The sequence below is a fragment of the Elaeis guineensis genome, chromosome 1 (genome assembly GCF_000442705.2).
Source record: "Elaeis guineensis isolate ETL-2024a chromosome 1, EG11, whole genome shotgun sequence".
Classification (NCBI taxonomy): domain Eukaryota; kingdom Viridiplantae; phylum Streptophyta; class Magnoliopsida; order Arecales; family Arecaceae; genus Elaeis; species Elaeis guineensis.
Genome location: NC_025993.2, coordinates 107452727 through 107467137, shown reverse-complemented (window position 1 = coordinate 107467137; position 14411 = coordinate 107452727). Strand labels below are relative to the sequence as shown.

Sequence of the window (14411 nt, the reverse complement as noted above, 5' to 3'; positions counted from 1 at the left end):
CAGATCATTTTGTAATGAAAGAAGGTTGCTCATATTCAGACTTTGGAAAACACCAACAAGCTATCCATGCCACTTTCTGAAAGCAAGAAAAAATGGTGTTTTTTCTGGCATTCACATTCACTTTCACAACATGAAGCGGAATAATTCACTTCCACTTTCACTTTCAGGTAACGGAACATTCATTAATCGAGTACATTGAGAATCTCTTTTTTTTTTTTTTTTTAAAGTTACTTTTGATTCAGTAATTGAACGGAACATCTTTAGCACCATCAACAAATACTAAGAACTAGCAGTCCAAGTCCTTGCTAGTCAAATATAGAAGAAAGGAAATAACAGTAGCATCTGCATGGTTCCCTGTTTCCAGTGGAAAGCATACCTAACGAGACTGCATGCACTAATTTCGGCTCTAGCACGAAAAGGTCAAAAAGCTGCATGCCGTTTTGTCTATGTAACGAATCTTGAATTTTTTGAGTTCCAACTCCCCAAGGGTTTTTCTTGGCTTTCTCCTTTGGACTTTTTGACAAAGTAACTGCTGAACACCCTCATGAACATTTTCTGCCCATATCTAACATCTTTGTCTCAAAAGGTCTTGTTGCCTCTTTGTTCCAAAAGTCTAAACAACGAGCTCTGACATCAAACCAAACTTTACCATAAAAAAAGAAAAGACATCAACCAAACTTTCAGCTTAATTCTGAACTTTGACTATGATCTTGTCCTTTTATGTTCTAAAAATCAAATCTCTCTCTCTCTCTTCTTATGAGATTCACGTTGGAATAATTTAAAAAGTCTTCATTTCCTTGGTTCTCTGGGTGTTTGTTTCTGGATTGAATGCCAAGAATATATTTGATAGTATAAACCAAAGGAAGGGCCCCATATTTTGTCTGTTTGCTTTTCCTCATTTCTTTATTTATTCACACGCAAGCTAATGATCTCAGTCTCCTCCATCCACATGCTTGAAAATAAATAAAATTAATGAACCTTGCCGACCGTCGTGCTGCCTTGGTTATTATTTTAATTTTGCATCCTCAGAGAAATGTGTGGTGGCTTGGCACTGTGTTCATACGATAAAGGACCAAGGTCTCGTTTGGTTGGAAGAAGGCGAGAGCATGGACAATGGTTAACGAAGAAACCTTTCCTGCCTGGTTGGAGTTTTCAAAAGATAAACCAAAAATAGCATTTTGATAGAAATAAAATTTTCATATTTTATGAAAAAGAATTTATATGAGTTTTTGACTTTTCGTGAACTGAGAATTGATTTTTTTTAAAAAATATGTTAAAAAAGTTATAAATACAATGAGATAATTTTTTTCTTTTATAAAAAATATAATAAATATTTTATATAATTTTTTCAAAAAAATATATACTCAATCAAATATAAGATATTTTGAAATATATTATTTTTTTTAAAATCAACTAAATATGTTAAAATCACTTTCTCAGATATTATATTTCGAAAATTATTTTTACAGAAAAATATTCCGATAAGTGGAAATTCTTTCTAACAAAATGAGCCCTAAATATAAAGGATCACTTCAAAAGAAAAGACATGTGGGCCCCATTAAGATCTCAAAAAAGATTAGGAATCAAATTTTATTAAGGACTTCTATGCGGCCATATATTTAATATCATATTGATTATTTTTTAAAAATATTTTAAATATTTATATAAAATTAAAAAATATAAATAATATTTTTTTTAATTAATTTTTTTGAATGAAGCCTTGAATTATCACCAATGATAACAGAGTAGATTGGATCCATGATTGATATAGATCAAGAGAAACTGCATCATGGATCTATTTGATCGCCAACTATGATATCTATGAATGAATTTAAATGAATTTAAATTTTAATCCAACAAGGATACTAAAGATTAAACGAGAGGAAACATATGGCTATTCGCGTGAAACCATCTCATGTTCGGTTGCATGTTGGTGAAAGATCTTGGTAAAGCCGTCCCTCTTCCGTTCAGAGCCATCTCATTTGTTTATGGGATACTATTTTGATAGCGTCCGCAGGCTGCTCCTGTGATTACGTTGGGTGCGACCTCATGGGACGGACGTCAGACCCATTCTGACAGCCGAATCTCATAATGTGGCTCAGTGGTCTATCAAAAACTAATAAATTAAGGTGTACACTAAAGTCATTATTAAATATACAGAACAGTACTAACTAGTGAGACAAGCAAGCTTTCGACTCCGTCAAACAATCCATGCCCATGAAAACTAGGGAATAGTTCCACATAGGATAGATGCCACAACCATCCCATATGCAATTATTTCCGAACAGTGATAAATGGATACATTGCTGGAACGTTTACTCGTTTGGTTCACCGGTAGTGGAAGAAAAAAATGATAATTTCTGAAAAATGAAGGTGGGATCTTTTATTTAGTTGAAATTTTAAGAAGAAAGAGAATACAAAAATCTCTTTCTATTAGAAGATATTTTTTATATTTCATAAAAATTAAAAATTTATGAAAAAAAATAGATTTTTGAACTTTTCATAGAATGAAAATTATGACTGAAAATAGATCGGATACCACGATATCCATATCCATATTTGTTTTGTTTGATGAATACAACACAGATATGGATATTATTTAGATATAAAAATTTATATTTATATTTATTTTAAATAGATATGGATATAATTCGAATATTAGAAATATAGATATAATTATGGATTTTACTTAGATAATTAAACTTTATGGCTACAGAATCAAAAATATTAGTAAATAGATTATAAATCAAGTTAATAACATAGTTATATAATTATATATATTTTTAAAAAATTAATAAATTTTATATAAAATTATATAGAATTATATATAAATTCGAATATTCGAATATAGAGCGGATAGTTGTCTATCCATATCCATATCTATTTTTTTTAACAAATAGGGATATGGATATGGATATTAGTCGGATCCTTAAATTTCTATCTATATCTAGCTAAATCAATTCGGGTACGAAAATAAATCCGGATGGATAATATTCATACCACTTTCATTCTTAATGAAAATTGATGGTGCTTTTCTCCTTCCAAAAATATTCTTTTAAGATCGATGATTATGATTTTATAAAATATAATTAAGATGAAATACTGAACAATGATAATATAATATTATATTAATATTATCTTAATATTTATATAAATATAATATAATATAAATATCGATATTAATATTATAATATTTATTATATTTTGTTATTATTTTAATATTTATACTAATATATTATTTTTATTAATATTAATATAATACTTATATTAATATATTAATATTTATATTGAGATAATATTATATTTATATCTATATTAATAAATTTATTATATTAAAATATTAGTATTGTATTAATATAATATTAATATATATTAGCATTATACTAATATAATAAATTATTATAGAGGTGAAAGTGGTATAAATATTATCCACCCGAATTTATTTTTGTATCTGAATTAATCCGAATACGATAGAAATTTGATAATTCTATTAATATCTATATCTGCATCCATATCCATTAAGAAAAATGGATATAGATATGGATAAACAATTATCCAATCCGTATCCAAATTTTAAATCTATATGTAATCCTATATAATTTTATATAATATTTATTAAATTTTTAAAAAATAGATAACTATATAAATATGTTATTAACTTAATTTATCATCTATTTAGTAATATCTTTGATTCTATAGTCATAAAGTTTAATTATATATATAAATAATATCTATAATTATATTTTTTATTTTTATATTATATTTATAATTATTTAAAATAAATATAATTATAAAATTTTATATTTAAATAATATTTATATTTATATTTATATTTATAATTTTTTAAATAAAATAAATATGAATATGAATATTCTCAATTTTTAACGACCGTCGTAATTTTCTCTCTCTGAACAAAGATCCATCGTAGCTGAAGAATATAAAATTTAATTACGAAACAACGAGATGACTGGCATGGTGTTTTGACGGGGTAACTCGAATCTTTGTAAAGGTCAAAAAGCTGCACACCATTTTCGCTTTCGAACTCGAATCAATTCGACTTTTTTGAGTTCCAACTCTCTATTTGGCTTTCCTTTTTTGGACTTTTGACGAAGTTGCCGCTGAACATCCGCCATGAACATTTTCCGCTCACGTCCAAGATCTGACTCAAGAAGTCTTGATGCCTATTTGTTCCAGAAATGTCAGCCGCTGGCTCCGACAACAGACCAAACTCTCAGCTCAACTCCGACGCTTGATTTTATCCTTTGATGTTATAATTCCAAAATCTCTCTCTCGTGATATTCACGTTGGAATAATTTATTTGTTTGCTTCCTTGTGTGTTTGTTTTGAAGGGTCCAAATTTGTTCTTGTTGCTCTCAATCCTCTCATCTTCTGTTCATCAAGAACAAATACCTTCAAAATAAAATCCGCATTGACCGAAATTATCTTCGATGGAAACTCTCCGATGCCTAAGTTAGAGGAGAAGACTAGACAACAGTAATATGAGAATGGAGACAAAGCTCAGTGCATAAGAATTGGCATACCGAAACTATTGCCTTACCTCTCTTTTTATAGAATAAATCGTCGTAACTGTCGGATATGGTCTCGCATTTAGCGGCGTAGAATCACAGAACGATAATTTCACAGTGGATTATTAATCCTCATGGATTATGCCACAATATCAGTAGAGTAACTGTCCGTGACAGTTATGATATATTTGAATGAGTCGGTCGACTGTGCGTCGGGAGTCAGTTGTCGGTTAGTAACTCTGAAATACCGACAACTGAAGTAGTCTGTTGTCTGTAGAGTCCGAACATCGGCTGCTTACCGATACCAAGTCGGTAAAGGAGGTTCGGTCGGTCGGTTGAAAGCAGTGTCGGCTTGCTCAGCCGACATATAGTCGGTAGTCGCTTCCAGAATTGTCTGTTCGTTTAGTAGATCAGAGTCGGGCATCGATCGGTGTGTGCCGAAGATCGATCAGTTTATGACGGTCGATCTGTTTACTCCAACGGTTGCCCCTCACTCTCGAGTCGAATGGTGAATCAGCGCATGTATCATCACGTGGTTAATTGCCTTGGACGAAAGGAGTTGTTGTCTGTCATGTCGAATCCCGACTCTGACATCATTTTCGTTGGAGTATGGTCGAACAGTCATTTTGTCGCTTTCGAGCCGTCGTATCGACAGGAGGATCTGGTGTCAGGCGTCGTATCGGGAATGTGAACCGGCGTCGTGGGATTTAATTATGGCATGTAGATTTTCACCACGTGTCGAGGTGTCATTGGGTCGGAGTTGTTCACGCGGATGAAAGTAACGTGGTTTGATCTGGTGCAGGTGCATCGAACCGTCGACCGGTGATGGATCCAGATGCTACCACGTGTCATCATCCAGTGTGTTCTCGATCTGACTGCTTTCATCTGGGCTGTCGGGCATTCCTATATAAAGGGACCGCTATCAACCAGGTACTCATCCCTCATTTCATCCTTTCTGATGGGAGAGCTTTGTCAGAGAGCCGCTCTTCGAGTAAAAATTGTTCCTTGTTGTTTTCTAGAGCCCTCCAAATGGTTTTGATGGGTGAGGTTCTTGCAGGGGGTGATTGGTTGGAGATTTCGATCGATGGCTCCCTGTCGGATCCAAAGGTTTTCCTGTTATCTGGTCTAATTGTAAGTCAGTTTTGAAAGTGAAATCGTGCTTCGAGCCGACGTCAGCTTTTCACCTATGGTGTCGATGGTGGGGTCGACAACCCGTTACCGTGTATTCCGTATCCCCATCTCAGCTGCATGATCAAAGTCATTTTCATCGGCGGACGAAAATCTGAAGCCCACCTCTAGCTCTGGTTGCTGGTCGGGTTTCAGTAAGGAGGGTGTAGTCGTTGACCAGGTGAGACCCTCTCTGTTTCCGTACGAGTGGGTTAAGCTATTGATGTGGTTGGCCGAGCAATGGGATCAGTCAATCATCTTCACAACTCAACTCGAGTCGTATCGTCTTCGAGCTGGAAGGTGAACTTTATCGGAGAAGCCGATCCAAGGTGGGCCTGCCGATTTAAAGAGCGGCGATGAGGATTAGTCGGTGCTTCTGATTTTTCTTTTTATAAAAAAAGATGTGTAATCAGACTTCGGTCCAATTTTGTAATCTTTCTTTTTGATAATGAAAATATTTTTTTGAAATGCCTTTGTGTCGTCGAATTTGTAATATCTGCTTGTAGAACAATCTTTGAATGTAGATTGTAAATCTGACTATTTCGCAGATTTTGTAGAATCTGCTAGTCATGTAGTTTCCGACGTATTTAGTTAGGATAACGATGGCCAGTCGAATACCCATGGCTCGGACCTTGGTCGGGCTTATACGTCGCATTGTATGTAGAATAATCTCTGGATGTGGGTCGTTGATCCGACTATTTTGCAGACTTTGTGGAATCTGCTAGTCGTATAGTTTTCAACGTATTTAGCTGGGATAATGATGTTAAATCGAATACATCGTATTATTTGATAAACGGTGGTAAGTTGAATATCCCTCGACTGGCAATGGTCATGTCCGTATAGTTCCAATCCGACCTTAATCATCTTAGCATTTTACCTTTCTTAGTTGATACTAAGTCAGCAAATTAGCCAGCTGCTTCAATAGAAAGCTGACTATGGGGGCAGCATGGCTTTTGTAGAAAAAGTCTGCGTCGTCGGTGCTGGCCTCCAGTTGAAGTCAATAAGTCGGTTCTGTAAGAGAATCAAAATGTAGTCGTGTTGAGATAGTCAATCCTCTGACTTTTATAGTGAAAGCCGAAGTATATTCGATGTCGAGATCGTCGATCTTTTGGCTTTTTCAGTGAAAGCCGAAGTATATTCGGTATCGAGATCGTCGATCTTCTGACTTTTTCAGTGAAAGCCGAAGTATACGCGATGTCGAGATCGTCGATCTTCTGGCTTTTACAGTGAAAGTCGAAGTATATTCAGTGTCGCTTTAAAATCACAGTCGGGATGTCAGTTTTTGCAAGAAGATCGAAATGTAGTCGACACCGAAGCAGTTGATTCTCCAAGTAGTTGCATTTGGAAGGAAGTCGAGTAGGATAAAACATCCATCATGCTTTTATTAGCTAATTGTCGAAACAACAACAGTGTCGTCGTGAGGAGTTTAAATTCTTCGAACATCATCTTCTAAGGGAGTTATTACATCATGGAGTTGTAGTCACTTCATTGACTCCTCGTTGGAAGTTGCCCCCCGGTCCAGTCGTCTGGTGATCATGTTGATGACTCCCGCGGTTGGTTGGTTATTCACAACTTCCTCAGTCGATTGGGGTCGTCGATCAGGAAGAGGTAGAGTCGGTGGATCCCTCCGATATTTCTCGAGATAGCCTCATCGTATCAAGGTCTCTATTTCGTCTCTGAGCTGGATGCATTATTTGGTGTCGTGGCCATAGTCATAGTGAAACCGCCAATACTTCCTTCAATTGCGATTTCTAGTTTTCATCGGTGGAAGGTGCCGTAGATATTCCACCCCTTCAATCTTCATGAGAATCTGTGCACGAGGAGCAGAAAGAGGAGTATAGGAGTCATACCTGTCGTAATTCGACCTCGGACTCTGTCGTTGAGGCGAAACTCGTTCATCAGTAGGTGGCTAACTTGATTCAGTCGGAGCTTCTTCTTTCTTTTGTTTCTTCTTCTTCTGATCCTTGCCTTCTGTCTGGCGTCGGTTAGAGGCTCCTTCGTCCGCATGCATGTATTTGTATGCACACTCTAAGAGTTCAGCATATGTCTGAGAGAGGATCTTATCCAGTGAATACGTAAATCGGGACCCTCTCAGACCTCTTTTCATGACCGATATGGCCATATCTTCGTTGAGGTCCCTGACCTCAAGCATGGCCGCGTTGAATCAGGCCACGAAATCTCAGAGTATTTTAGTCTCTCCTTGTTTGATCGAAAAGAGACTATCCAAGATTTGTGCCGACCTCCGGCTGGTGCTGAAATGGACCACGAAGGAATATTCTAGCTGTTCAAAGGAGTGGATACTTCCCGACTGAAGCCCAGAGTACCAGACCCGAGCAGCTTTCCGAAGTGTAGCCGAGAAGCCGATGCACAGGAGGGCGTCGGTTGCTCTCTGAATTGTCATGAGAGCCTTGTAGCTCTCGAGGTGATCGATTGGGTCGGTAGAACCGTCATAGGGCTCCACATGCGGCATCTTGAATGGAGTCGGAATCGATTTGTTCAAAATAAGTCGGGAAAGAGGCTGGGTGGTATGGAAATCGAAGTCATTTGACGATTTCTGACCGTCCGTCTGGAGCTGGGCGAGTCGGCGGTTGATTTTCTCAAACTTACGTTCATAGTCTTCAAGCCGTCGATGGTGGGAGACTCCAGGGGTTGATCCTCCCGATAAATTAGAGGGAGAGGTAGATGGTGTTCGCAGTCACTTTTCCTTCCTTGCTCAATCTAACTGAGAAGGAGAGGGGAGTCATGAATGGTGGATGACACGTCGAGAGTGCCGCGAGTGTCGCTGCTCATCTCGTTGAGAGAGCCGAGATCGCCGCTCTAGTGGAGGAGATGGAGATCATCGTGGATGACGGCGGCTATGCCTAGAAGGCGCTGAATGCGCCACCGATTGCTCCGCCGGTGATTGTGGTGGCTGGATTTGCTGTTGTTGGAGGCTTTTGACTACCTCCGTGAGGACGTTCATTTATTGTACAATCGCAGCAATCTGAGCATCTGTGGTAACCACGGGGCGTGGAGAACTGGGCTCTGCTACCGAAGATAAGGGAGGGGGTTTCTTCCCAACAGGAAGAGTATCTCGCCGAGCCGGTCGTCGTTGATCGTTGAGCTCTGGTTCTCGTTATTGCGAGTTTTTTTCTTGCCGCTGTCAACCCCCTACCTGACGTGCCAATCTATTGCTGTCTTCCCCCTTCCTGGTGCGCTAATCTGTTATTGCCAATCCCCTTGTTACCTGTTCGTCGGGAACGAGCACCTGCAAAACGAAGTCCGCACTGATCGGAGTTGTCTCCGATGGAGACCTCCGATGCCTAAGTTAGAAGGGGAGACTGGACAACAGTAGTATGAGAATGGAGACAGAGCTCAGCGCATAAGAATTGGCTTACCGAAACTATTGCGTTACCCCCCTTTTTATAGAGTAGATCATCGTAATAGTCGGATATGGTCCCGCATTTAGCGACGTAAAATCACAGGACGGTAATCTCGCAGTGGGTTATTAATCTCCATGGATTACGCCGCGATATCAGTGGAGTAACCGTCCGTGACGGTTATGATATATTTGAATGAGTCGACCGACTGTGTGTCGGGAGTCGGTTGTCGGTTAGTATCTCTGAAATATCGATGGTCGAAGTAGTCTGTTGTTTGTAGAGTCTGAACATCGACTGCTTATCGATATCAAGTCGGTAAAGGAGGTTCGGTCGGTCGGTTGAAAGCAGTGTCGGCTTGCTCAGCCGACATATAGTCGGTAGTCGCTTCCAGGATTGTCTATTCATTTGGTGGGTCAGAGTCGGACGTCAGTCGATGTGTATTGGAGATCAGTTGGTTTACTCCAACAGTTCTGAAACCAAAATATGAGGCGTCTCCAAATAAAATTTACTAGAAATAAAATAGATTATAATAAATAAAGATGTTCACTAAATAATTCAAACTATTAATTCGAATTAGATTAAATTATTTTTATCAATATGGACTGATTTAAAAATTAAAATAATCTAGTTGGATTTATGATTTTAATATAAAATAATTTAATGATTTCATCTGATTTTATAAAAATATTAGATCAAGACCAAATTATAAATCATAATATATGCACGTATACACATACTAACACACAAAATCTAGAATAGAACCTAGCTTTCGATTGGCTATAGACGTAATCTTCATTTTAATAATTTTAAAAATTAAAATTATAAAAAAATTTATTTTTAGATAGAAATATTAAAATATTTTTTAATTTTTTATATTATAATATATTAAATTATTAATTAAATCAGATTAAATCATAATTCACGAGCTGACCTCACCTGATTTAAGTGATAAAATAATATAATTTGATTTATAAAATTTATAAATTATAATTTATTAATTTAATTTAATAATATTTTTAAATCAAACCAAATCAAATCGAATCGTATACACTTGTAATAGGATCCTCCGATACTATTAAAAATTTAAGATATATATTGATAAAAATAAATATAAAAATTATATCACGAGAGGTCTTTCAAAATTATCCTTCTCTACAGCAATCAACAATAATTAAATCAGACAAGGATGAAAGCTAAATTCATCTCGACATGGTTATACGGTAAGCTAGACCCAAAAAATTTAGATAAAAACACTGCTCTTAGGATGCAAGTGACGTTATAATCATGAAGATAAGAAGAAAAAGAAACCCAAAATAATATGACTCCGACATAAATAGAAGAGAAATCAAAATACCAAAAAACCAAAACAGTTCTTTCACTAAATTTTTTTCCATTCTCTTCATTTTATTTATTTATTTATTTATTTATTTTGACTGCACCGGTGCTACTTGGGTTGGATCCGATGTGCCGTCTTCCCCAACATATTATTGAATGCCAAGAATATATTTGGCAGTATAAACTATGAAGTAAAAACCACAAATTTTGTTTGTTTGCTTTTCCTCATTTCTTTATTTATTCAGAAAAAGCATCAGAGGCTGCTTCCGCGCACAAGCTAAGATGCTTAATCTCCTCAATCCCGATGCCTGAAAATAGATAAAATTAATAAACCATGTCGACCGTCTTGCTGCCTTGGTTATTATTTTAATTTTGAGTCCTCACCAAAATGGGTGGCACTGCGTTCATACGAAAAAGACCTAAAAACAAAGCATCACTTCTAGTAATCTTCAAATTTTTATGTCTGCTTTGTTGAGTTTAATTTTTTCATTAGCTTCTCAGGGGAGCTCATCAACTATAATTTATTGATTTTCCTATCTTGATACACTCTTGCACCAATTCTAATTGATCCAATATGTTATTAACCAACAATAAGCATATCAATTGAGCATTGATCGATGTAGCACTGATATCATTTATAACGAGATATAAGCAACTCAAAAATACAAACAACAACAACAATAATAATAAAGTATCATCTTTAATTGTATAATTAAGATAATAGCCAAGGGGCTTCCTAGTAGTTGCAGCTTTATGCTGGCGATGTGTATTGGGTTGACCGAGGACCGTTCTTTTTGACCAATCTTGTAGGCCTCCACTAGGGTCGAGAAGGTCCATGTCAAGCTAGTTTCGGAGATGCCGTTTGGACATCATCCACAGGCTCCGCTGCTGTGGCGAATGATGCGTTACAACTGGATAAATATTCGTTGCAATAGCGGTATCACATCAAATTTATATTAAATTAATAAAAAATTAAAAATTAATAAAATAATATAAAATATCATCATAAAAATTGATAAGATACATGATGATAATCGATGAAATATAAGTGTTCCCATTGATTTATTACAAATTTGAGTTGCAATGAATATTTACTCATAATGACCGTACTTGAAATTTGATACAGTAGTCTATCAGGAACAAATAAATTAAGGTTTACATTAAAATCATTCATTAAATATATAGAATAGTATTAACTAGTGATTGAAGAAATTATGGTGAGACAAGCAATTAAACAATCCTAGACTGCATCCTTCACGCATGTTATTGTTGGGGAATAGATATCTGAACAATGATAGATGGATATATTGCTTAAATATTAAGAGCAATTATAGTGTTCTCTCTCTTCCTCTCTCTAAAAAAAAAAACTCTATCATAGTTGAAAAATACAAAATTTAATTAGAAAATATTACGGCCAATCCCTTCGTCGCCTGGTCACCGGGAACGAGCACCTGCAAAAGAAAGTCCACGCTGACCGGAGGCGGCTCCGGCGGGGACCCTCCGACGGTCAAGTCAGAGAGGAGACTAGGCAACAGTGAAAAGAAGAAAGGAGCTCTACGAGAGAAGGAGAGGGAGAGAGAAAGAGAGAGAGCTTGAGAGTTTTCGAAGAGATCTCTAGCACTGTTGCCTCCTCCGATTTATAGTAGGAGGCGGTATAGCCTCGCCGTTGGTGATGTAGACAACTGGAGAGTTGTCAAATCGTCGGAGGTTGTCACGTCGTTGACAAAGCTGACAGGTCCCAGGAATTAATTCACGTCCTTAGCAGGACAGCGCCCCAGGCTTCCTGGCAGGATAATGCCCCCTGGCGTTCGTACGGCGTTTATTTGATGGGATTGCAGCTCACGCCGCTCATTCGGCGTCTAGGAGGGCCCGTAGAGGTGGGATGTCAGTCATCCAAACTGGTGGTGAGTCGGCGGTGTCCCACCAGATAGGAAGTCGGTGACGGGTCGGCTCTCAGACGATCGGAGGCGACGTAGGCTCGTTAGGCCGATCCGCTCCGGTCGGGGCACAATCGGTAGTCGCCGTCGGTCGGGTGGAGTTGGTCGGTCGGATGGAGTCGGTCGGTCGGATAGAGTCGGTCGGTCGGATGGAGTCGGTCGGTCGGTATATCCCAACAGTTGCCCCCTCACTCCTGAGCCTGATGTCGCATCGGCCCGCGTCTCCACGTGGGTGGGACGTTGGGCGAAAGGAGTGGATTCTTTACCGCATCCTGGCCCGAGTCTGCTGATCTCACCGATGGACGATCCGGGCAAATCGATGTCAGGTGTCCTGTTGTTCGATGATGCGACGTCAGACAATTCGATGTCAGGCGATCGGGTGTCAGACGATCGAGTGCCGGACGATCCGGTGTCAGGCGATCGGATGTCAGACGATCGAGTGCTGGACGATCCGGTGTCAGGCGATCGGGTGTCAGACGATCGAGTGCCGGACGATCCGGTGTCAGGTGATCGGGTGTCCGACGCCTTTTGGGGAACGCAAACCGCCATCCGGCGTCAGTTTTGGGAGCGCGGGCCACTGTCAGGCATCCCATTGGGGACGCGAATCACCGCGGGCGATTTAATTCCGAATCGTGGCCCTTCCGCTATGCATCAGAGGTTGTTGGGCCGGCGTCCTGCGCATTTAATGAAGGCGACGTGGCCCTTCCGGGATGGGTGCACCGAACCACCAGACCGAAAGAGGGCCCGGATGCCGCCACGTGTCGCTCATCCGAGAAGTCTTGGTCAGCGCGACGTCATCTCGACCGTCGGACAGCCCTATATATATGGGGCCACTTGTACTCGAAGCTCTATTTTTGACGATTTTGCTGCGGAGACTCTGCCCAAACGGTCTCTCTGTCGTCGACGGCAGCTGCGCCCACCCCCACTCTCGCAAGGGTTAGTCCGGGGTTCGTCCCCCCTCCTGCTTTGCTCTAGCTTTCCTTAAAACCCTTCCTTTTCCTTCTCCTTCTTCTTCGGTCTTGTCTTCTTCTTGGTTCTGGTGTCATGGCCAGAACCTCACCGCAGGAGGCTCGGTCGGAAAACCCGACCGATGACCTTCGGTCGACTCCGGAAGTTGAGGTTCCTCGCTTTCGGGGCCGAACGTGGATCGGCTTCGGGATCAGTATCATATCCCGGAGCAGTTCCAGCTTTCCGCCCCTGGGGCCGGGGGTCGGGTTAACAACCCACCCGCGGGTCAGGTGGCCTTGTACGTCGAGGACCTCTGGGCTAGTCTTCGGCTTCCGATTCTGGAGTTCGTTCGGAATCTGCTAGATTATTACGGACTTTGTCCGGCGCAACTGGCGCCGAACTCTGTTCGGCTAATAATCAGCTTCGCCCTGTTGTGTCAGCTTCTGCCGACCAACCCTCGGATCTCTCTCTTTCGGACATTTTTTGTCCTTCGACCCCACCCTAAGGCCCGAGGGTGGTGGCTCTTCAACCCCCGGAAGAGTCTTTCCTTCATCACTGGCCTTCCATCGTCCATCCACGGGTGGAAGAACCAGTTTTTCTTTGTTTCTTCTTCTTCTCCCTGGGGCTTCTCTTCTCATTGGGGCGTGCCCCGAACTGAGGCAAACGAGAACAGCCGAGTGGAGGCGGACGACCGGGAGGACTTCCACCGACTCAAGGACATGTCGGTCCCGAAGCAGAGGGAGCTTGTTACCGAACAAGCCCTCTATGATGCTGGCCTGAGCCTGGTCCCCCGTCTAGGTATCGCCCGATCCATCGATTGTCTTTTTATTTAGCATTCGTTCTCGAGCATATACTGATCCTCTTGTCGGAATCGCAGGGACACCATCGAGGATGAGGCCAACCGATGCCGAAATCAGACAATATGCGGTGAGGAAGAGGCCGGCGTCCGGGGCCGGACCCTCGCGACCGTCGAAGAGACCCTCAACAGCGACGCCGACCGTTGCAGCGTCGGCGATCGATCAGTCGGAGCCGGTGATTGCACTCTCGGCTCCGACGGTGCAACCGGAGGAGCGACCGGCGGAGGAAGCGGCTGAAGGAACGTCGGCGGCTTCGTCGATGAGAGTGGCATCGGACGCCAT

The 14411-nt window shown here is 40.1% G+C and overlaps 1 protein-coding gene across 1 annotated transcript in view; it reads right to left on the bottom strand.

Moving 5' to 3' along the window:
- The window catches only part of LOC140856470 (uncharacterized), a 42379-nt gene extending 27968 nt beyond the window's left edge, over nucleotides 1–14411 (bottom strand). Inside the window, exon 1 of the mRNA XM_073253822.1 lies at nucleotides 14336–14411. Within this exon, the coding sequence (XP_073109923.1) occupies nucleotides 14336–14411 (76 nt within the window). The remainder of the gene's footprint in view (nucleotides 1–14335) is intronic.